General features: G+C 42.4%; 1 protein-coding gene across 1 annotated transcript in view; it reads right to left on the bottom strand.

The window, feature by feature from the left end:
* SMARCD2 (SWI/SNF related BAF chromatin remodeling complex subunit D2) overlaps nucleotides 1–24490 on the bottom strand; it is a 631810-nt gene that overhangs the window by 121210 nt on the left and 486110 nt on the right. The window contains exon 11 of the mRNA XM_069238057.1: nucleotides 23936–24058. Within this exon, the coding sequence (XP_069094158.1) occupies nucleotides 23936–24058 (123 nt within the window). The remainder of the gene's footprint in view (nucleotides 1–23935; nucleotides 24059–24490) is intronic.

Here is a 24490-nt window from a genome sequence, read left to right as displayed (position 1 = left end):
TATCTTACAACCTTATCAACTGCTATTAAAAAAAAAAAGAAAAAAAAAAGGGATGTTGCCATCACACCTGGCATTGGCCAATTGCATTGGAAACCGAGCAGTGCCGTTGCAGAGCCAATATTAGGGATAACGAAGGCGACTCTTCTATAGCTTTACAGTACGGCCATCATGCCTACCTGGGTGCCATGGACTCAGCCTTGAAAAAAGCCCACTGCAGAGCATACCAGGACATTTTTCAACTACCGCAATACACATTGGGGACTTGGGGCTGGGGACTCGAACATTAGATTGCCAAGCCTCCATGATGAAATACTACATCAGGACTAGGAGGTCACAAACTAAATCAGTAAAAGGTTACCGAACATTCATCTCTGAAACGACGGGCAATCCCTGGTATATCCAAGTAAAGAAATACAAAAAACTCATGATTGAAGGAAGAGTCTTCCAAACAGAGGACGTCCCATTTAACATCTGGAAAAAAAGCTAGCAACCAGAAATTAAAGAAGACTTCAAGGGAGCAAGACCTATTAACTGCAAATAAGTTGTTACTGGTCCAGCCCCTTAATAACTCCTACCTTCTAGAGAAACAACAACTGTACTTTATGGAAAATATAAATGCAGAGACCCTCCATCAGATACTGCACATGAGACTGCCAATAAGAGATTTTAATCCTGAATGGGCGGATTGCAGAGACAAAGGGGCGTGCAGGTTATGTTCCTATCCACATGAATCATGGTTGTATTTGTTATGCTATTACCCTTCGTTAGCACGGGAGAGAAGATTACTGATTAGACCACTTTTCCTGACTTATGGTGTGCGAGCTTGCCAGGATGCATCTTCTATCTGTTTCACGAATATTGCTCCACCAGTCTTGGCGAGGTGTGCCAAATTTGTTAATATACTCCTGCAGCGGCTCTCTCTCCCCAAGGCAACTGACCACACGCAAAGGCAAAATCTATTAACAAAATATGCAACTTAAGTGGTGCCAGTTCCTTGACATTGGGAGACCCGGATCTTGAGTCATCACTGCGACACTGTGCACTCTGAGTCTAGTCGATTTATACTTATTTAACTGTTTTGTAATCGGAGGATGGATTGATAACCATACAATACATAACTGAGTTCTAAAGTATTGACTGTCTATTTTAATTACACATAGTACTTGTATACATTTTTTAATATTTCAACAGATTGCCAATTTTAATTGCTTGTAATAGTTTTAATTAACTGAACAATAAACTACTACTACTGGTGCTAAAATGTTTACAATCAAGAATGGCAGGACCTATGAAGTATAAAACTTCCTTATACCTCCAGTACCAAAGGTACATTTCATTTCTACTGCCTCTATATTTAGGGTCCATGACAAACAAGCATTCAACTTAATCCTTACAAAATCTTAGCTTTTCACTCCTTCAATCGTTTGACAATGTACTCACCAGTTTCATTTTGTATAACTGTTGACCCACAATTGTTAGATTAACTGATAGATATCTGTTCTAATTATCAGGAGCCAAAAATAAATTCTGAAGACCAAATGGTGTTTTGTAAGTGTACAAACTCGGTTTTCCTCATATTTCTGACTGGTGGTGCTGAACAGATGGCAGTGCACATGGCGGATTCAACAGCTACAAGTTGAATACACTTGGCAACAAATTAATCCAATATGAATGGATTTTCATTAGGAAAAGACACCATAATTAGATAGCTGAACTCTGACCATTTTTTCATTATTAAGAATAGCAAATTGAGATTCATTCCATTACTGTACAATTGTTTTCACATGATACACCTATCAAACTTGAGCAAAAGCCCTCCTACAGTCAATAAAATAGTTATAAGGAATGGCCTTTGGTCAAATTTGTCCTAAAGGCTTTCATCGTTAGTTATGTGCTCTTTTCTAATCCCTGTGAATAAGCTCATATGTCTTACCCAAAACAGGGGATACTTGGCCAACTGTTTACTTAGGAATACAATAACTTTATACATCCTTCTTAAACAGAGGAATTGACATACATCTAATGCTATGGCTCTGGGATGGTACCTGAATGGATTAAAATACTTGAACAGTTAATTTAACTGTGCCAGATCTGCAGAGTGACTTTAAATACATCAACCGAATTTCCACAGGACTCTGAATCCTAGACAATAAGACATTTCGCCTTCTAATCCTGAGATAAATGATCCTTTAATTACTTACAAACCAAATCATGTAGCCTGCCATTTACAACTAATAGGCCATATAAGGAGGTAATAAGTGGGCCACACTGCCTCCTTAAATTGATTTAACAATTATAATGTAGAATTGTTTCTGTTCTCCATTTTATATACATTGAACTGTTTACATCATTCTTTCCGTTCATGTGGTTCTGCAGAGCAATTCACCTTGTAAGATTCAACAAATGCCCATTCAGCAATAATTATTTAACCATTATCAATATGCACAGGGAGTGACATCACTGGTTTCCACCAAAAAACACCTTTACAAAAAGAATCCAAACAAGAGGACCTAATTTCCTATCATTCATCTGCAGAAGAAGTGATTTCACTAGATTTCCCATCATCCATCTGCAGATGAAGTGACTTCATTGCATTTTACATCATCCATCTGCACAGTAAGTGATATCACGAGTTTCCTAACAAAACCATCTTTAAAAGAAGAGGTCAGGGAAACAGATCTTATTTCCCATCCACCATCTGCACAGGAAGGGACATTACTCTGTACTCCCCAGTTCAGTTAACTGTTCAGGGCATCCCACTGCCCAAGCATCTCCAGTAAAGGGCAGACACAGACAAGTGCATGACCTCTTTGGCAAGAACCCGTATTGTAACAAAACATATAAGGTAAGATATATTCATATGCACCCAGCACCCCATTCTGACAATCCCAGCAATATCAACCAGATACAGACATCCAAGACACTCCCACAGCATTCAGCTAACACACACCCTTAAACTACATATCTCACACACATTAACGCTCGCTCTGTAGTACACCAGATATCACAGATGTCTTCACCTATCACAGAAACATGGCTCAACCCCACATTTTCCCAAACCCAAGACGTCGTTCCCACAAGGTTCAGTATTCATTGCACGGATTTCACACATGAGACGGAAGGACTTTGTGCTGCCATAAATAAGGCATCCTGGTCCTGGACTCTAAGCAAGCATGTCACGCTCAAATCCATGAAGCTGCTGACGTGGCATTTCCCACTTTCTACAACTCAAAGCACCACCTTTCATCTCTTTTGCTGACCTCCCAAGCAGAACAAGGTCTTCATTGATGAATTAACAGAACTTCACATCACCTCATCCATCCGACATGCTCACACCTTCTTCTAAGGTGACTTCAATCTTCAAAGCAATAGGAGCTAAAACAAAAACAAGACACTCTTCAACATCATCAACACACTCAATGTGTTACAGCAACTCGCACAAAAATTACCACTCTAAAAGCCACACCCTCAACCCTTCCTGGACCAACCACATTACCATCCCCATCTCCCTTCTGAGTTTCCCACCAACAAACCAAGGTCAACAAAAAAGAGAAGACCAAAGCTTCAGACGCTGCAAAGACTTCTCCATAGACATTCTAATACTTAAACTCACCTCTCACCCTATCAACTCAATTTCCTTACACTAACAAACACCCTTCTAACCAACTTCCAACACTTTTTTGGAAAGCAATGTGAACATCTACGTCCCAATTAAAACACCAAGTGCAAGCCAAAGCCTTCAGCACTTGGTTACTCTAACATCCATATTGACAACAAATGATCCATTCGCAGAAAGGAAAGAAAACGGAGCTCCTGGTGACATCATGATACTGAAGCCCCTGTGAACAACATGCAGACAGCTTGTCACATCAGCCAAACCAAAGTACTATATCAACATCATCAATGAAGCCCCAGATGCCTTCACCTATCACAGAAACATGGTTCAACCCCACATTTTCCCAAACCGAAGACGTCCTTCCCACAAGGTTCAGTATTCATTGCACGGACTGCACACATGAGACGGAAGGACTTTGTGCTGCCATAAATAAGGCACCCTGGTCCTGGACTCTAAGTAAGCATGTAACGCTCAACTCCATGAAGCTGCTGACGTGGCATTTCCCACTTTCTACAACTCAAAGCACCACCTTTCATCTCTTTTGCTGACCTCCCAGGCAGAACTAGGTCTTCATTGATGAATTAACAGAACTTCACATCACCTCATCCATCCAACATGCTCACACCTTCTTCTAAGGTGACTTCAATCTTCAAAACAATAGGAGCTAAAACCAAAACAAGACACTCTTCAACATCATCAACACACTCAATGTGTTACAGTAACTCGCACAAAAATAACCACTCCAAAAGCCACACCCTCAACCTTTCCTGGACCAAACACATTACCGTCCCCATCTCCTTACTGAGTTTCCCACCAACAAACCAAGGTCAACAAAAAAGAGAAGACCAAAGCTTCAGACTCTCCAAACACTTCTCCATAGACATTCTAATACTTAAACTCACCTCTCACCCTATCAACTCAATTTCCTGACACTAACAAACACCCTTCTAATCAACTTCCAACACTTTTTTGGAAAGCAATGTGAACATCTACGTCCCAGTTAAAACACCAAGTGCAAGCCAAAGCCTTAATCACTTGGGTACTCTAACATCCATATTGACAACAAATTATCCATTCGCAGAAAGACAATAAATGAAAGAAAACGGAGCTCCTGGTGACATCATGATACTGAAACCCCTGTGAACAACATGCAGACAGCTTGTCACATCGTCCAAACCAAAGTACTATATCAACATCATCAATGAAACCATCAACAGAAGCAGAATGCTTTTCAAGGCAATCAAGCACTGAATTAACACCTCCCCTACCCACTTTTCAGCAATTCACAAATAAAGTGCAATGCCATTAATCCCTTTTTCACTTAAAAAAAATAAATAATACACCCCCCCCCCAACAACAACACAATGGGGGTCATTACAACCTCAGCGGTTTTTTAACAAGACCGCCGAGGGACCGCCGTGCGGAAGACCGCCAGTAGTGGCGATTTGCCGCTCGGCGTATTATGACCGTTGGCTGCCCTCCGTTGTTTTTCCGACGGAGAGCTGCCAACAGCCATACTTGCGGGCGGCGGGGAAGTGGACGTTGCTCCACCTCCACCACTACGCCAACAGAACACCGCCCAGCTAATCACGTCCTGTGATTCTGCGCGGCGGTGTTCTGTTGGCAGTGTGGTGTCAGCGGAGCTGCCCCCATGGCTCCCGTCCCCTCCCGGCGGATCAACGGAACAGGTAATTAGATCGTCCGTTAGGGGAGGGGGTGTTGTGTGGGTGCATGGGGGTGTGCGTCTGTGTATGTAGGGGTGTGTGTGAGTGCATGTATGCTTGCGGGGGTGTTGCGTGTTTTGGGAATGAGTGCAAGTATGTCTGTAGGTATGTCTGTATGGATGTGTGCATGTATGTTTGAATGTGGGTGTGCGTGTCTGACTGTGTGTGTGGATGTTGGCCTGTATGTCGGTGTGTGTGCGTGCATGTGTGTTGGTGGTGCCTGCGGGCATGTCGGGTGTGTATGTGTAAGGTAATGTCGGGGGTCGGAGTGGGGAGGGGGGCCCTGCCACCTTTGGGGGGTGGCAGGGGTGTAGGGGAGGGAGTCGGATGGGGGTGCGGGAGACCCCTATCAGTGTCAGGGAAGGAATCACCTGGCACTCATAGTGCTTACCGCCATGGATTTCATGGCGGTACCTACCGCTGGAAATCCACGGCGGTAAGGCGGGTCAAAATACTGGCGGCGGTATTGTGACGGCCGCCGGGCTGGAGACCCAGGTCTCCAGCCCAGCGGTCGTCTCCGCCCTGGCAGGGGGAACGGAGAAGCGGTGGATGACCATGGCGGTAACCGCCATGGTCATAATACTCAAAGAAAGACCGCCAGCCTGTTGGCGGTCTTACCGCCGCTTTAACACCGTCCGCCAGGGTTGTAATGACCCCCAATGTCTGCTTTATCTCCTAAGCCCAACCATCCACATAGAATTTCACAATGGTCAGCCTGCAAAGCCCTACCTCTTTTAGATCACATTGACATACTCAATTACCTCCAAGCCACCTCTTACAAAGATGGCTTATGCTCATCCTTCATCAAAGCTGTCTCTGGGAACAATCTGTCACCACATGGAACTACTGTCAATGTCTCCCTCACTCAAGACATCTTTCCAAAATGTGGCAAGAGATACCAGATCCTCCCACTCCTAACAAAACCTACATTAGACTATGATGACCTCGCCAACTGCTGACCCATCGCTCGCCCATCATTCATCAGCAAGATAATTGAAAAAAGCAGTCTATGCTCCACCCAAGATCACCATCTCCTGCATGACTACCATTCTGGCTTCTGATCATGTTTTAGCATGGAGACTACTACCTTATATATTGCAGACAGTGCCTTCTTGACTATAAATAACCCCAACCTCATTATACCGATACACTGCCCACCCTCAATCGCATCCTGGAATCTCAAATGGAGTTCACCAGCAATATCCTTCAATGGTTCTCCTATCTTTCCAAACTACACCAGTTTGTTCACATGAATACCTCCAGGTCCCAAAAGATCCCTATCCCTTGTGGAATCCCCAAAGTTCTGCACTGTCTCCTGTCATAACAGCCTGTCAAATAACATAATCAAGATCCATCAATATGCTGATGCTTAAACAACAAAAATACTTACCTGTAACTTCAGTTCTTCAGCATTGGTATCTTGCATACAGTCATATGCTTGAATTATTCATCAGGCTGGGAATCCATAGTATCTTAGGCAGCTGTAAACAGTGTGAAAATGGCCATAGGCCTCAACAATGTTTGTAGTAAAAACCACCTCACTTGAAACACACTGAACCTTAACCAGTGAAGTGCAAGTGCTAGCTCTCCTACGCCCCCAAAAGGCCACCTTAGTTCAGATTTCAAAGCACAAGGAATGAGTAGAGTATATACTCATTGAGACTGTGGCAGGAGAGAAGTGAGAGTCGCATGTGAATATGTGAAAGATATAAACTTCGGATAACTTGAGTTGCAGGTATGTAACTAATTTCTTCTCTAGCATTGGATATTTCATATAGTCACTAGTGAATATGAATAGAAAGCATCACATAATAATTATAGTAATAACAACAAAGCAGGACGCAGGCTCACCTTCATTGAAACAGGTTGAGGAGGACTGCCCGTCCCACTGCTGAGTCATCTTCTGTGTTCACATTCAGGCAGTAGTGCTTCATGAACGTGTGCCTCCTCCTCTTGGTAGTTGCATGGCAGATGGCTTGCAAAGGCATACCAGGGTAGAATGCTGTATTCATCCCCATACCCTTGGTTGAATGTGTGCTCATACCCTGAAGTGGACGCTTCGCTTTGTATTGGCAAAAGGTGTTGCATGATGACAGCCAATGTAACAATTTCTGTTTACCCAGGGGTCAGCCTATTCTTAGGTGGCTGAAGGATACAAATAGTTGGTCAGAAGAGCAAAGGTTGTTTGTCTTGTCCTTGTAAAACATGATGTACAGTGCACATCAAGTGAGTGAAATTACTTATGCTGATGTAGTGTGATTTGGGAAGAAGGAGCACAGAACAGGCTCATTCAGGTGGAAGTCAGTAGGGACCTTGGGTAGCAATCTAGGCTTGTTCTGTAAAATGGCTTAATTTATATTTTGGCGGGTGGGATACTTGGTCACAACAGTGACAGATATCTCATCCACCGAAATATAAATCCCATAGGAAATAATGGGATTTATATTTTGGTGTACAGGATATCCGTCACCATTGTGACAGAGTAACCCATCTGCAAAATCTAAATCAGGCCCTTTGTCCTTAGTAAAGAAGGGAAGGGGGTTCTATCACAGTGAATGCCTGCATTTCCCCTTCTCTCCTTGTCTATATATGTGATCGGAGAAGAGCTGCCTTTCAAGAGATAAACTTTAGGTGCACTTTGTCGATCTCCTTGAAGGAAGGAAGCATCAATTGGCTCAACACAGTGTTGAGTTCCCATGGCATTGGAGGGTGCTGTATAGTTGGAAGTGCTGTAAAGAGGCTTTTCATAAACTGTGTTGTTGTCCTTTGAGAGAACAGAGTGGATTAAGTTTCTTCTGTTCTTCTAAATCTAAAAGTGAGATGGACATGTACTGGCGAGTATTTAAGACTACTCTTGGCTAGGACCAACAAATACAGGAGTACTTAGAGAGGCTGCATATTCACAGAATTGGATCCTCTGCTTTTGCACCAGTCACAAAAATGCTTCCATTTGGCATTATATATCTTTGCGGTTGTTTGTGCTAGTGCCTGTGCCAGTGTGGTTAAGCATTCCGTCGGCAGATCCTAGTGACTGATTCTGCAGTGGTCATGAACCGTGCTGTCAGGCTTAGTGATTTGGGGTTGTAATGAAGTATCTCTCTGTTGTGCCTGGAGGCCGTTTTCAGCTGTATCGCTGAAAGGGAAGAAGTTTGCATTTTCCTGGAGTTCCCTGTGCCCCTGGGACATGACCACACCAATATTGGTAATGAGAATCTGGGTACAGTGATTAGTCTTCGCCTTCTTTAGTACCCTGGGGGTCAGAGGAAACAAACAACAGGCATATGCAAAGACATTGGACCTTTTGATCGAAAAGGCACTGCCACGGTTCCTGGTTGTCATAATCTGCTGGGCACCTGCATTTTCTGTTAGGAGGGTGGAGAACAAATCCAGAAAGGGGAGACCATACTTTTGGAAGATGAAGTCAACTTGCTCCTGGTGGAGATCTCACTTGTGACAGTCTGACAGTATTTCGCTGAGGGAGTCTGTTCGATTGTTGTGATACCCATAACGGTTGCATCTCTTCTAAAAGGCCGGGATCTCGTTCCTATGACTTGGCAATGTAAAATGTTACTGTTTTATTGTCCTTCCTGATGAGGCCCATCTGACATGCCAATCTAGGTAAGAACCTTTGTAGGCCTAGTCTTATGGTCCAAAGCTCTAGGACATTCATATAGAGAATCATTTCTGTGTCTGACCAGAGGCATCTGATGTTGGTACTGCTCTGTCTGATGAAGGATGGAAACAGAGGGCTGCATTGAGACTCGCGAGTAATCACCAACATAACAGTGTTGCCTCAGATGTCTTGTGGTTTGGACCCTGTCATCCCACGAGCAGTCTATTTGTTTCCATTGAATAGCCAGGTCTTGTTGGAAGGGTCTCATTTTGTATCTGCAAAAGGATACAAGGCCAATGCAGGATGATGTAAAGCTCAACAGAGATTTGACCTGCCGGACTGTAACTGATTGCCTGGTAGAAAGGCTCTTTGCTATGGCCTGAAGCTTCATCATCCTTTCTGGGGAGGAGAAAGCCTGTACCAATTGCATGTCCAACATTGCTATCAAGAACTCAATTTTTGTGTGTGGCTCCATAGAAGATTTTCTGCTGTTTATAATGAGGCATATCCTGCTTAAGAGATTGTTGCAGGAGGTCACAGGGTCATTTGCTTTAAGGACCCAGTCGTCCAAGTATAGATACCCTTGGAGATCCTGTTTTGTGAGGAAGGCAGGGACTGGCGCTAGGCCCTTCCCTTGGTAAATATTGAACCCACTGATCTGAGATTAAATGGGAGCTTCTTGAATTGGTAGTGCTACCCTACCATTGAAAAACAGGGGTATTTCCTGTGCTAATCTCCCTGGAACAGCAGGAGGAGGTCTTGAAGCATAACAATATGAAGAGGCTGCTTCAGAAACTTGTTCAGTTTTCAGAGGCCCATAATAAGTCTCCATTAGCCTGTTTTCTTCTTTATCAAAAGAATACAGAATAAAATCCCAGTTTTTTCTGGGATCTCGAGATCACCTCTATAGTGCCCTTGAGGAGGAGGAGGAGGAAGTGGAGACTTTACGGTTGCGACTCCCTCAAATGGCTATGATTTTCTTTCTTGGAGTGGGCAAACAGGTGGTCTTTGTACGAATTTCAATGTATGTCCTGAATATACAATCTGCCTCACCCATTCATCCGATGTTATGGACTCCCATGTGGGGAGAAAAAAGGGAAATTCTCCTGCCTCCACCTGCTGAGATTGGGATGGCAAGGGGGCAGCTGCTGGGAGTCAAGCTCTTTTCTGGTGGCCGCAATTGAGAAGCACTGCTTTTCCGTCTGGCCAATCTGCCATATTTTTCTCTTTGGTTGATGTATCACCTTGGACATATCCAAGTTGTTGTGGGGAGTAATATGCTCAACCTTGAACTCCATATTGACTGAAATCTCCCCTGCAGGTTTGGGATTTGCATGAGCCAAGAAAATTGGAGAAGCCTCAATACTGCATTATTGCTAGGGATTTTGCTGTATCTGTCTGTCTTGATGTTTTGTAGGGCACTGCCCATGTTTCCCAAACAAGGTTAGCCAATCAAAATGCAGAATGAGGATCCTCTCTTAGACCTCTATAAAAAGCTGTAGACCTCAGCCATGCCTGCCTTCTTAAAACAGCTGCACCTGCTAGCTGACGGAGTCTGCATTGGAGACATCCATTGCAGCAACAATGGCTGCAGATGTTTCTGCTCCTAGTTGACATTTGCTTTCACAGTCTTTATTTTGTCTTCTGGGATGAGGTCAAGAATGGTGAGATGTGCGACTTCTGGTGATTGTAATGGCCTATTACTGCTAACACATTAGCAGCCTTAATGGTGGCTGCCACCATCAAACCAATCCTCTGGCCCAAATTACCTATTGTTCTGCAGTTTCTGTCTCGAGGTGGTGAGGATGGGTAATCAGGTCCTCTGATCTGCATTGGGCCACTGACTGCATGACAGCCAGGTTTTGGAGAACTGGGAAGGCAGGCAGAGGCTAATTCTAGGCCCCAATGCTGCCACCACTACTGGAACCATAGTCATTGTTTTCATAAGTTTTAGGTCTTCTAAACAAAGGAAGCCCAGTAATCATGTATGTATACTGGATAGTCTTGCAAGGTTGTTCTTTAAAGTCATAAAGTAAGCACTGCTGCTCTACTAAATCCACTGATAAATTGAACTTATCAACAGCATGCTTTACTATCTGTTAGTATCTGCATTTGTTGCCATTTGATCCTTGGAAGAAACGTTTTTAAGGCCAATCGGAACGCCCAAAGATCTAAAAAATGTATGTGAAGATAAGGTTACGCCGGAGACATTGGTTCTCTGATCTTCATGTCCCCCAGAAGACCTCCTCAACCCAGTAAAGAGGCATCTGCCACAATGGTCAGTTTTGGGTGAAGCAATGAAAGGGTCTGTCTCAGGTCAAAATGCAGTCTAGTCACCACCACTGCAGGTCTTTAGCAGTCTCCTCTGACACCTGGATATAATCTGACAGATGTCCTTGGTGTTGAGCCCACTGAGACGTCAAATTGCACTGCAGAGCCCGCATGTGCCACTTGGCATGGTCCACAAACAGGATGCAGGAGACCAAAAGACACAAAATCCTCAGAACCACTCTCAACAAGAACTAGGTTGCAGGCTGAAACATCTGGATCATATTCAGAATGTCCTGGACTCAACGAGATGGAGGTATAGCTTGAAACAATGTGTACAGTACAAGTCAGATAAAAGGGAGTGTTTGTGAAGGGGTCAGGTGTGAAAATCCCAAAGCCATCAATAAGTCAGCCGTCATCTGAAGAACTGCCTGAAGGAGTCCGCCTTTAACAGCCAGTCATTGAGGTACAGAAAGACAGGTATTCTCATCCTTCACAGATGTGCTGCAACCACCACCATTACCTTTGTGAACATCCAAGGTGCACTGTTCAGCCCAAATAGGAGTACAGAGAAATGAAAATGCTGGTGTCCCACCTGAAAACATAGAGGACATCTGCAAGATGACAGAATGGGAATATGAATATATGCATCCCGTAGGTCCAACGCTACCATCTAGTCTCCTAGATACAGGGCAGATAGAATTTGGGCCAACATGAGCATTTTGAACTTGTCCTTCTTCTAAACGTTGTTCAGGGTTTGAAGATCTAAAATGGGGCCATGACCTCCGGCATTTTTTGGTACTGGAAAATAACTAGAGTAACAATGAGTCCTTACTTCTGAAAAGAGTTACTCTGTTTATTGCCCCTTTCTACAACAAAGCCTGAACTTCTGTGTTAAGAATTGACGAGTGGTCCACCAAAATAAATTGTGGTGATAGAGGTATGTTCAGAGGGAATATCTGAGAAGAAACGGAGTAACCTTGTGCCACAATCTGGAGCACCCACTGGTCTTAAGTTATTCTCCTCCAGGCTAGAACGTAGGTGAACTGACCCCCAACAGTCTGATCAAGAGGCATCAAGGTCAACTTAGAGAGACTTTGAAGTTGATGCAGAAGGGGGGCCTGGAGTTTGGGCAGATCGTTGTGTTTGGGTGGCTGTATACCTGCTCCTCGACCACGTCCTCTAAGTGCCTGGTTGGACTGCTGCACTGCTCATATATATCCGACTCTAAAGGCTTCCTCTACCAAACTCCCGAAACAGGCACTGTTGTGACAACTGATGCACTGGAGTTGCCAAACCTAAAGAATGAGCAGTTGCTTTACCCTACTTAAAACTTTCAATGGCAGCATCTGCTTTCTCCCAAAACAATCCTGAGACATCAAATGGCATATCCATCAAAGAATGCTGGGACTCTTTTGAAAACACAGTCAACCAGATCCAAGCGTGAGGAGGGAGGGGGCACACTGCCTCTCCTCCCAGCACAGTACACCCCATTGCATCCTGATAAATGCTTTATGCCTATTCCAAAGTTGCTGAGTTTTTCGTCAAAGTTGGTGCAGGTAGTGCTGTTATCTCTAGACATGCGTTTCTGAGTTTGGCCCTTCATCAGTAGAGAGCAGAAGTAGTAGAGAGCAGAGGAAAGTCATCTGGGGTTGCTGGTATGCTGCCCAAGTCTTCACAGGTCCCAGTACCACTCCACAGGCACACAAGTGCACGCCAGGTGAGCTAGTCAACTCATTGTCCCAAGGGACCCTTTTAAACACAAGGTGGGAGGGAGCACACTGCCTCTCATACCAGCACAGATCACCCTTTTGCATCCTGGTAAATGCAGTGCACTTACTTCAAAGTTGCTGTATCTTTATACCAAAGTTGGTGCACGTAGTGCTGTTATCTGTAGACACATGTTTCTGGGTTTAGCCCTTGAACAGTAGAGGGCAGAAGTAGTAGAGAGCAGAGAAAAGTCGTCTGGGGTTGCTGGTATGCTTCCTGGAACAAAACATGATGTAGTCAAAGATCATTCATGACAGGCAGGAAACCCGGAATGGCTGCCACAGATGCTCTTGTGGAAGACAGTGCTCTAGTAGCCATTTCAACCCCACCAATCAGGAAGCAGACACCAGACTATGAGGGGCATGTCACCTCGCTGAGTGTGCCGTGTAGGAAGTGGGAGGAGGAGATGCAAGCTGAGATTGGAGCAATAGACTCCACCCAAAAAATCCATTGTATCCAGTCCAGATTCTATGGAAAATTAAGCACCGTCCTGGACTGACTGGAGCATTGATCCTGGATGCACTACACACAGTTTGTTGCGAAGTGGGTAGGGAATACGCGGAACTGTGTGAGTTAGGCCTGAAAAAAGGCAAGGGTAGGGTTGCAAGATAGTGGTCTAGGTATAGCAACAGAAGGGGCCACAGGTATTGTCAACATTCAAAATGCAGTAGTGATAATAATGGCAAGTGAGCAATCGGGGAATATTATGTTGTCATTATAGTCCCCAAGATTTGGAGTATGTCCGACAGGGATTTGTAACTTGCACATTGCAAAATCAGAGTACAAATGTTCAACTTCTGTACAATTACTGTAAACGAAAGAGCAGTTTTCCCAATATTGTTGCAGCACTAGCAAAGAGGAGAATTAAGATAGTGTAAGCAATAATATACAAAAAAGATTTGTAATTTCTCAGTAATGGTAGATCATATGTACAGTGTGCTTTTTGGCAATGTGTATGTAGGTGACTATGCTAGAGAAAACCAACGTAGTGGGCACACAACAAAAGGTCTGTAAGACCTGCTGTACTCAGTAGAAGGACTTGGATCCCGCCTGCTGCTTATCACAGGTTGACTCCAGTGTCACTTTTCTTCGCTACCTCCTAATTGGTTCATGCAGCTGATAAGCCACTTATGTTTTTAGCTAAGGAGAACCGGCCAAGTACTATTTTCTTACACTTAAGACGCTTATCTGTTCCTTTCAAGGACTATTATTTTTTCCCTTAGGTAGCGGAGCGTAGGCTTGTACGTGGTTCTGGAGCTTCAAAGTCAGCCGCTCTAGCCATTGTTTACTTTTATCCTGCACTCCGAAGGTATTGATGCACAGGCTCGAACGCAGTTCACAAGCTTTGAAGTCGCCCGCTCTAGCCATTATGCCATGTGTCATTATTTAATTTTGTACTGCACTCGGAAGGTTTTGGAGTGCAGGCTTGAACGTGATTCCCAAGCTTCAAAGTCAGCCACTTTAGCCATTACTCCATATCCTCTTCATTGCCCCCTTCTGCCAGCTCCCTCCCTCCCTCCCTCCTTCCCCCCACCAATCATAGGATGTTGAACCTTCTGTCAAACACAAACTCCATTCCCCAGCTTCAAAGCCCTCCCTAGCTCCATTATATGTATGTCTACCCCATTTGTCCTTGTTCATTTGAAACCCACCCCACGTGGTCTTCCGTTCTTGGTTATTTTTTTTTTTAAAACAATTACCACTTTCTGTTATTTTTAATCCGCCCGCCCTCTGGTGTTGGTTTGCAATCCTCTTCCTATTTGCCTTTGTATCCCACCCTCCTCCCTCTTGTTTTGCTCCCCACCCCAAAGGTTTATATAGCGCAAATAGATCCTGAAGGTATTTGAGTGCTCTACATGTGCTCCGCGCATGCTCAGAGGAACAGTGTTCACTTCAAAAACACTACTCATATGTCGACCTTTAGGTGGCGTGCTAGTTTCTTGTTTTTACTTTCAGTTGGATTGGAGGTGGCCGGCAAAAGAAAATCCTGTGAAAGCTGAAATTGGGTGAGATCCTCCAATACGTGGTGAAAGCCTCTCGTCATCTAAATTTTTTTGCAATTGTCGTGTGGCACAGAAGAGCCTAAAATGTATATGCAGGGTTATATATAAACTCGAAACACACTAGCTAACGCATGTTTTCCAAATTGTCAGAATGTAAGGAAGCAAATAAGGAAGAAGATAAGTTACTTACCTGTAACTGTGGTTTGCAGTACTGGTATCTTTCATAAATTCACATGCTTGAAGCATTCCCCGTCATCGAAGTGGGAATCTCACGGTACATAGAAAGCAGTAGAAAAAATGTCTCTTTTTTCTTATTCTTTTGTTTTTTTTCATTGCAGTCAATGGCAAAAATACATCCACTTTCCTAGCTTATTAGCTTCATTAGGAAAGGCCCAAAGTTCAGCCAATCAGGCAAGACCACCCCTTTAGAACCCTCAGCACAGAGGCTCAGTCTCTCCGATTTTCTATCCCATGTTGTGTGTAAGGGAGTCTCCCTGAGCTCTGCTCAGTTTACCTTCTCTTCAGGAGATATTATCCAGTTTTCTTTTATTCCTAACTTTGGCAGTATTTTTGTCTACAGCTAAAAAAGGTTTATTTAGACACTGCAGTACCTGTGGGAAACTAAGGCTTCATTGTGAAGACTCTCACAAGGACTGTATCTACTGTCTTCATCCTGAACATAAAGTGAAAGAATGCAAGATCTGCAGAACATTTCCCAGCAAGACTCTCAGAGATAGAGAAGCCAGGCTCCTTCTTTGGCTACAAAAGCGGAAGTCCAGAGAGTCTTTGTCTGATGAGGAGGACAGTGATACTTCAGTGGCCTCAAGGAAGAGGAAGAGGTCTGTGGAGAGTTCCTCTCCCAAAACCAGTAAGTCAGTCAAGAGGCTGCATGTGTTCAAGGAAAGAGCTGATGAACATCCCCTACCTTCCAGAGAACATGGTGGTAAGGTTCGTTCTGAGCCATCTACTCCAGCTACCACCTCAAAGAAGTTGGCATCTAAGATTTCGGCACCGTCGACGAGCGCAACGTCAACGGCAGGCTTTGCTTCATCGACGACTACAGCAACGGCGACATTTACAGCTCCGTTGCCGCCGATGATCATGACTTCCTCACCATTATCAGCTTCTACTATAACGTTGGTGAGTTTAAAGTAAGGTTCCTCACCTGCTCAGACCATCAAGATTTCAAAGAGACCGTCGACAGAGAAGAAGGTGAGGTCTCTATCGTCGACGCGCGCAACGTCGACATCAACGGGTAAGCTGCAAAGATCATTGTCAACGATTCCACTGACGACTGTGTCGACGACGCAATGAAAATCTACTTTGTGATCAACGACATTTTCACTGTCGACGATCACCCCGTCGACGACAGCACCGTCGACGAAATCTCCGATGATGGCTGATGATGTGAGTCTATGAAAGATACCCAAATACTGGAGAAATTAAATTCCTGGGTATATGCACATCAGCTCTGGCATATCGGGAGGGGGAGTCACCAGGGCATACGCTGGCCAGCCTGACTCAGTCACAGCGGGCTGCATTGGCTATAATTCAGCGAGATACTGCAGGTGGTGGTTCAACCCACTACCCAACAGACATCTGAGATCAATTCACGCAGTATTATACCAACTTGTATACCACAGGAAAGAGCTCTGATGCACACGAGATCCGTATGTCCTTAGAGCTAAACGGGCATGGGTGTGTGTAATGAAGCGAGAGACTGTATGCTCCCCCACTGCATTGGAGAAAATCAGAAATGTTATAGATTATTAGTAATGGTGGGCCCTTGGGCAGCAGTGCACTCCAGTAATATTTTATAAGGAGTTTGTGGAGGAACGTGCTTCATTCAAATTAGACATGTACTAGGAGATGCATTAATGTGTCATAGGGGAGAGGTAAGCCCCTTAGATATAAGGACTGTCTCAAGGACTTGGCCATGTGCAGTGACCAGGCTGATGTTTTGATTCTCTTCTTCTGCAACGCTCACCCCTATCTATTCAACATACCATATAATTCCACTACACAAATACACTACACACCACGCAATACCACCTCACACATTTCCACAACTAGCTATTCTAATGCAACCCACATAATTCCACTCATCACCACATGTATCCACAACACTCCAAACAAAAACACATGGGTAAAATGCAGTACCAAATGTGAGACCTACTGCGGTGCAAATGCTTGCTTTTGATTGGAATCACAAGCAGGTCTTCATTGTGTTTCATCCCAAAACCGCACAGCAGATGCTGTAGTAATGTGGTAAAATTATTTCAGACGTAACATTATTTCTTGAAATTTAGAGAATGAGTAGATTGTTAAAGGTAACTCTGCCATAAAATAAGTTTTGGACAGCAAGTAATTTGAGCAATGTGATGAGCAGTTCTGTGACATTGACAGTTGCGGTTTCCAAAGAAGTCAGAACTGAAGGGAAATTACTAAGCAGAGGAGCTGATGGCGTAGACTGTAATCGTTTTAATGGTCAAAAGGCCTCAGGTCATATTGACTCTTTGTGGGCATTTAAGGTCTCAGCATGGATTTAGTGGCTGACTTTTATCCACTCCTCCATAGAACAAGACAAAATAATTACTGCCAAACTCTTAGGCATTTTACATCTATTGTTCACAAACTAGGTCAAACGTCATCCTTCTTCGTAAGGATTCACAACTTTTCTCACATCTGACAAACATTTAGAGTGCAAGAAAATGGCATTTTGCTACTGTCACAAGGCATGACTTAAGAGTTGCTCAAATCAAAAGATTGAGTAGTCTTCCTTCAGAATGGCTTCTTGATTCACAAAGCCTGATGAGAAACATGACAGGAGATCAAAGTAGGATCTGGCAATCACATGTCCAATGGTTTTACCACCCCAAAAGAGAAAGGCAGGTTATGGTGGAGTTCCAAGAGCTAATTGAAAATGGGGTAAAGCCCAAAATAGTCTAGTTGAGATCATTCACGAGGTTGCAGATTCCCAGCAAAGAAAAACTGGCCTTCATAGAGACAGTTGAATATTATTGATGATTTGAGCAGATGTGTTCTGGTGTTTCCAGAATATGGTGAAAAACACCAGTTTAGTGTGGAAGGTGTAATGTTCAGAGTCTGAAGAGGTAAAAATGTGTATAGCATAGCCAGTCTCCGACTGATTTTTCACTGGGAGAAATAATTCTTCGCTGGTAATGACTATGGCGTGGTTGTAGTTCTCACACTGGTGAGCATGGGATATGAGAGAGCCGCAGGGAATGCTTCCAGACTTCCCAGAGTAGTAGACTTTAGGTGTCCAGTAACTGGTAGACCAGTTAATGTGTTTGTCTTGACTGTGGGAAAGTCCTGTTCTCTTGTTTGGTCACCCTATGAGCTGCAAGGATAGGGCCCAAAGTTCCTTAGGCCATTTTCACAATATGCAAACTCAAGTATAGCTACACCCTCCTGAAGGAGAAGAATCTGAGGTTTAATGAATCTTGACAGCAGATTACGGTTTAAAATGACTGGTTTTGAAGGTAGGAGAGTATTGGTCATTAGGAGGATTGGAAAGGTGTGAACAGCCAAGATCTGGTTTAGGAGTTGGTAGGTGAGCTGCTGAAAAAGTAGCTCAAGAAGACGGACTTAAGTGAGTAAGTTAGTTTGTGAAAGAGGAGTTAAATATGAGGCCGGGTGTATTATCAGGGATTTATGCAAACGTTGCATGACGAAAGGGGAGCAGAATGATTGCATGAAGGTCATCTACATAATACAGATACCAAGAACTGAGTATGTGACGACTACTTGAGATCAACTGTAACTTGTCATTTGACTACTGGAAGGATAAACTGGTTACTGCTCACATTAGTTATATGTTTGATAATTAATTTGTCAATAAGTCTGGAATATTTTTGTTGATTTTTGGAGATTGATTATCGTATAAGTATGACTTTTCAAAAAGAGACTCTTTCATACAGTGAGGATTATATAAATAGGTTGATACAGGGGCAAATTGGTACTGAATTTTAAATACTGTATCTTCCTCAATTGACTTAACATTGAGTGAGAAGATTAATAGGCTAGAGAGACTTGAGAAGAAATTGGTGCGTACTCGCCTACATGGTCATTTACTAACTAAACATTTACAATCTAACACCATCCCGTTAGGATTACAGGTGAGAAATGAACCAGCAATTTTTGTGGATAACCCAAAATGTAAACAACATTTTAGTTTTGTAGCAAATAATTGCTCTAGACACTGGATGGTGCTAGGAGTGGAAACAGCGTTAGAGGAAGTGCAAAAATTGACCAGGGAAATTTCGGACCTCAAGAAAGAGATCCTGGAAAATAAGACTGTGAAGGCTAAAGAGGCCTTAGAACATCTAGAAAGAACGATGAAGGATTTTGATACTTATACGCAAGCTTATAAACTTGACAAATTAGCTCGAGATATCAATTTTTACGATAAAAATTTAACTTATCCATACCTGACGGAGGAATATTGCAGACAGGACTCCCAGGGAAGATATTCAAGCAGGGGCTGTGGTGTGTATAAACGGTATACCACTTTCTCCGAGTCTTCAGGGTCAAGCGGAGGAGAAAGTGATAATGAACAACCTAGTACGAGTACTGCCCCACATGAACCAGAATTCAATTACCAGAATATGACATCTGGTCCTTTTTTAGGTACCAGTCAATGGACCCCACAGAGGGGAGGGAGCCGACCATGGTACGGGGACAATCCAGAGAACGGGGACGGGCAAGGGTGAGATACAGAGGCAGGAAACAAGTTTGCTTCCAACAGGAAGGCCACGGGGCAATACAGACACAGAGGCAACATTACAATTGGTGAACACCATCCAACCTTATCCTGTGGTTAATCTCTCGACCTACTGTTTGTCTCAGGCGGAAGAAAAGGCAAGTACAAGAACAAGTAGTCCTGAGAAATATGATGAATTTTATCTCTAAGGGCAGATAAGTGAAGTATAACATCACGAAAGCTGAGAAAGATGTTTTGATGGGTTTAAAGCCAAATACAGAGATAGTGATTAAGGCGGCGGACAAAGGAGGGGCAATAGTTGTTCAGGATATAACAGATTATAAGAATGAAATTATTTTGCAACTCGCAGGTGAAGGTAGTTATAGGAAACTTGATTTGGACCCTACGAGTGGGTTAAGAGTTTTGATTAAAAGGGTGACAGATGAGGGATTATTGTTAGGTTTTCTTACAGATCTGGAATATTACTTTTTGAATAATACCATCTATACACTCCCCAAAATACATAACAATCCTACAAAAAAACCCAGGTCGCCCTATCATATCAGGGTGTGGCTCAATTCTAGAACTGATCTGTAAATATGTGGACTTTTTCTTGAAACCTTTAGTTGAGGTGACCGAGGCATACCTAAGGGATACTATGGGGACAATTAAATTGACTGACAATCTAAATTTTGATCCTGGGAGGCAAATTTTGGTAACAATGGGTATTGTTTCCTTATGTACCAATATCCCACAAGAACATGCACTACAGGTGATTAGAGAGATATTGAATAGTAGACCACAGCCCTCCCAAGTCCCTACGGGCTTCCTGGTTGATCTTTTGGAGATAGCAATGACTACAAATGTTTTCCTTTTCCAATGAGATTTTTACCTACAAACTAAAGGAGTTCCCATGGGTGCTACCTGTGCACCAGATGTAACAATTTTGTACATGGATAACTATGAAAAACAGTTCATATGTAACAGACTGATGCATATTTTGAACATATAACTTTATGGGAACAATGTATTGATGATGTTTTAATGATTTGGACTGGCACCCAAAGTGATTTGCTGGAATTTCACAAGTGACTGAATGAAAGGTCGGAGGATATACAATTTACCATACAGTATAGTCCGTGTGAAATCAATTTTTTGGATACAACTATTAACGTATAAGGGAACCAACTATATACTACTTTATACAGGAGAGAAATTCCCAGTTACAATATACTAGTCAGTCATCCTCGAAGTTTGAGGGATAATCTCCCTTATGGACAATTTCTCTGCATTCAGAGGAATTGTTCTCAAAAGCAGGATTATTTTGAAGAATCAGAAGAACTTATGAGACGATTGCCTGAGAGGGGTTACCCGAGGAGTCTGGTTAGGAGAGCACGCAAGAGGGCTTGGTTTTGCCACAGGGAAAATTTACTTGAACCTAGAAGGCGGACCAATGGAATTAATAATAGGATGATATGTGTCACCACGTATTGCACTAGGAGCACTGAAATAAAAAAGATTATAAATCGATATTGGACCTTGATTTCAGATGAGCTTGACATTCGGGATCCCCCGATGTATGCGTTTAAGAGAGGAAAAAATATAAAAGATTGGGTGGTGAGCTCTTTCTTAGCTGACTCTCCCAAACTCTCTCTGTTTTCTATGTGGAACTTACCAAAGATTGCTGGTCACTATAAATGTGTTTCATGTAAAGCATGTAAATTATGCTTGGATACAAAAATCTTTAATTATAAACAGATATCGATGACATTGAAGGAACATACTAATTGTAACAGTATGAATGTAATTTATGTGATTAAATGTCCATGTGATTTATTATATATTGGACAGACAAGATAGAAAGTAAAGGTACGCATTTTGCAACACTGTAGCCGCATTAGATGTAAGGTACAAGGGGCACCTCTGGTTGACCATTTTACAACACTGAATCACGTGGCAGACTCAATGAGATGGTTTGTGATTGAGAAAATAAGCATGAACCAACGTGGGGCGATATAGAGGACATCTTAAACGTGCGTGAATGTACATGGATTCATCTTTTGGACTTAGTTTCACAGGGTCTGAACGAGTATGAGGAGATAGATAGACAGACGTCAGGCCTGACGAATGGATAAGAGTTTCTTGTCGATGAGTGTTGGAGAAACTCTGTTGGGATACAAAAGACGTCACTGCCTTATACTATGCTTTATGATACTTATAATAACGAGAGAGAAACATGACATGAGGTTAGGGAATCTAACAGGTCAGAATAATCTAAAAATTGATATAGAGGCTAACTAAATATCTATGCAAGTGAGTGGATGGGGTAATTTGGTCGATATAATGTGCAGAATAATCTAAATAGTAGCATGGAGATTAATTAAATATCTATGCTAATGGATTTTATGTGAGTAATTCGGACACTTGTTCTGAATAATAAAATATGTCAATAGTCATGCAGGGTTTATATCCTCCACAGATATCATGACATACTTTGATTGCAATTTGTGGCTAAAATAAGATGTGGTATTTTGTAATTTAAGTATTTTGTTTAGCTGTGGAATGATAGATGTGGGGCTACAGTTGTGATGAAAATGTATGTCACAGAGATATGGAGGAACTCAGACATGAGCCCCTATACTCGCAGCAGCAGGACGCTTTGCACATCAGCATTCCTTACGTATTTTTAAGCATTGCGCACGTAGACACTGACGCCGGCTCTTTAATTTAAATGCGGTTTCCCTTCCGCGCGTTTTTGAGCTTCAAAGGCGGGTGGTGCGCGGATGTGGAAGATTGTTAGCATAAGGTATCATGGCAATTTGACTCCGCGGTTGTGTTTCAATAATATCTGGCTGTACGGAGTGGATAAGATGTGTGAGTATTATTATTGATGAGATTTTTAGCATGGTTAAAATGTTGTTTGGGAGCTATGGTTAAAATGGAGTCACTGGTTAATTAGCTGAGATGGCTACTAAGATAAGAGAGTTAAGAGTTTAACTGCGGTTTGAGTATGGTATAATGGGAAGTTTTAGACATTTTGTCTAGACATTATAACCTTTACAAAATATTTAACAACAGAATAATATAAAACTTAAGTATTGGTGACTGTAAAGCTATACACTTAGATATATCTGACAATATTTTGGAGTCATGATATCTAAGAAAGAATAATATATTTTTATTCAAAGGGACCTTAAGGCAGAAATAATAACGATGGGGGAGGACACAGTGCCTTACCCAGTTGAGGAAGAGGATCTGGTTAATGGATTTTTGTGCATGATGGTAAGAGATCCCTTAAGCAGTTGTGTAGGAAGTGATGTACTAATTGAAGAGCATCTAATCGGTTGAGTTTATTATATATTTTCTCAGGTCTGAAGAAATCCGGGGATAGAACTAAGAAAATGGTGGTTGGAAGGAGTAGTTGATTTTAGGTGAGCAATTATGTGGATCCTATACAGAAAGGAACTAAAATTAATACTACAATACAATATTTAAGATTGGATTTTTGGTTTTATTTAGATGTTTCCTACCTAATAGTCCTGAGGAAGACCCTTTTTGGTGCACGGAATTGGCCCTAGAACTTTTATTGGGTCGAAACGTCGATGATAATATTGTAGCATGGATTGTTTTTTTGGAATTGAGTGGAGGACAAAAATGGGGATCTGAACCCAGACATTAAAAAACATTGACTCAATTTGGAGAAATAGCCAACCAACAGGCTTTAAAAACAAAATTATGTGTTATGAAATATGTGGGAGATTTGGTGTCGATTTCATCTCTAAATCACGAGCACTTTATCTTTTGCACTTTGTTCTGTCCTTCTTTCTGTTTTTGATATGGTAGGAAGTATATTTCATATTTAATAAATTATTGAAACATTTTTTATGGAGTAATGAATGTAAATTGCAATGTTGTATTTTGTAATTGTGGTTTTGTATCTATGCAGTGGGAGCTGTTGTTAGAATTGGATTAGACATTGATGGGGGGCTTTCCGGTTGGATAAATGTTGTTTTGTAACACATTAGTTATATGGTCCTGTTTGACACTTTATTGTTGCACTGATAATGAACATTTTTAGCCGAAATGATTCTGGTAAACAGAACCTGCATAATCCTGCGGGATGGACAGGATGAAGGGGAGCTCGTAGATATTGGAAAGATGAAAGGCTGGCTTTAAATGGTCATAGTTATTTTTTGGTTCTCTAAGCGGCTGCATTACCTTGAGATCTCTCCTTTGTGATCGGATCCAGTCTTGAATGAACTCCTGTGGGTTGCTGCTGAAACTGAGCATGAAATCCCTTTGAGTCTTGAGCTGGTTGATTGACTCAATAGTCTCATGGATCTAAGGGTAGAAAACACATAACGCATAAGTTGGATTTTATCTCACAGGGCTTTGTTTTCACTAAAAACAATTGTGAATGATAACTACTACTTTCAATGTTTTTCTCCAATAATGGAACCAATGCTTAGGTGGGCAGGGGTCTGCAATCAGTCCAGGTTTGCAGAAATCAACGTATGATTGCAGCATTCTATTTTGTAATTTCTATGCAAGCAAAACATCAAGCCTGCTTTCTCACACTGATCAAGAATGCAATAAAGCAATGATTTTCAACCTGCCACACGTCTATCACAAGTACTAAGTGGATATCTTAATATCAAGTCCTATCTTAATACACTAACAGTTGATTTTGCTTGTCTCTGTTTATTTAATTAACAGTTTGCTATCGTGCAGCTGTGCCAGGTGGTATTAACTAACACACTTTACATTGAACAA

This window comes from Pleurodeles waltl, chromosome 6 (genome assembly GCF_031143425.1).
Source record: "Pleurodeles waltl isolate 20211129_DDA chromosome 6, aPleWal1.hap1.20221129, whole genome shotgun sequence".
Classification (NCBI taxonomy): domain Eukaryota; kingdom Metazoa; phylum Chordata; class Amphibia; order Caudata; family Salamandridae; genus Pleurodeles; species Pleurodeles waltl.
The sequence above is the reverse complement of the archived record's forward strand: the minus strand, read 5'-3'. Positions and strand labels throughout refer to the sequence as shown.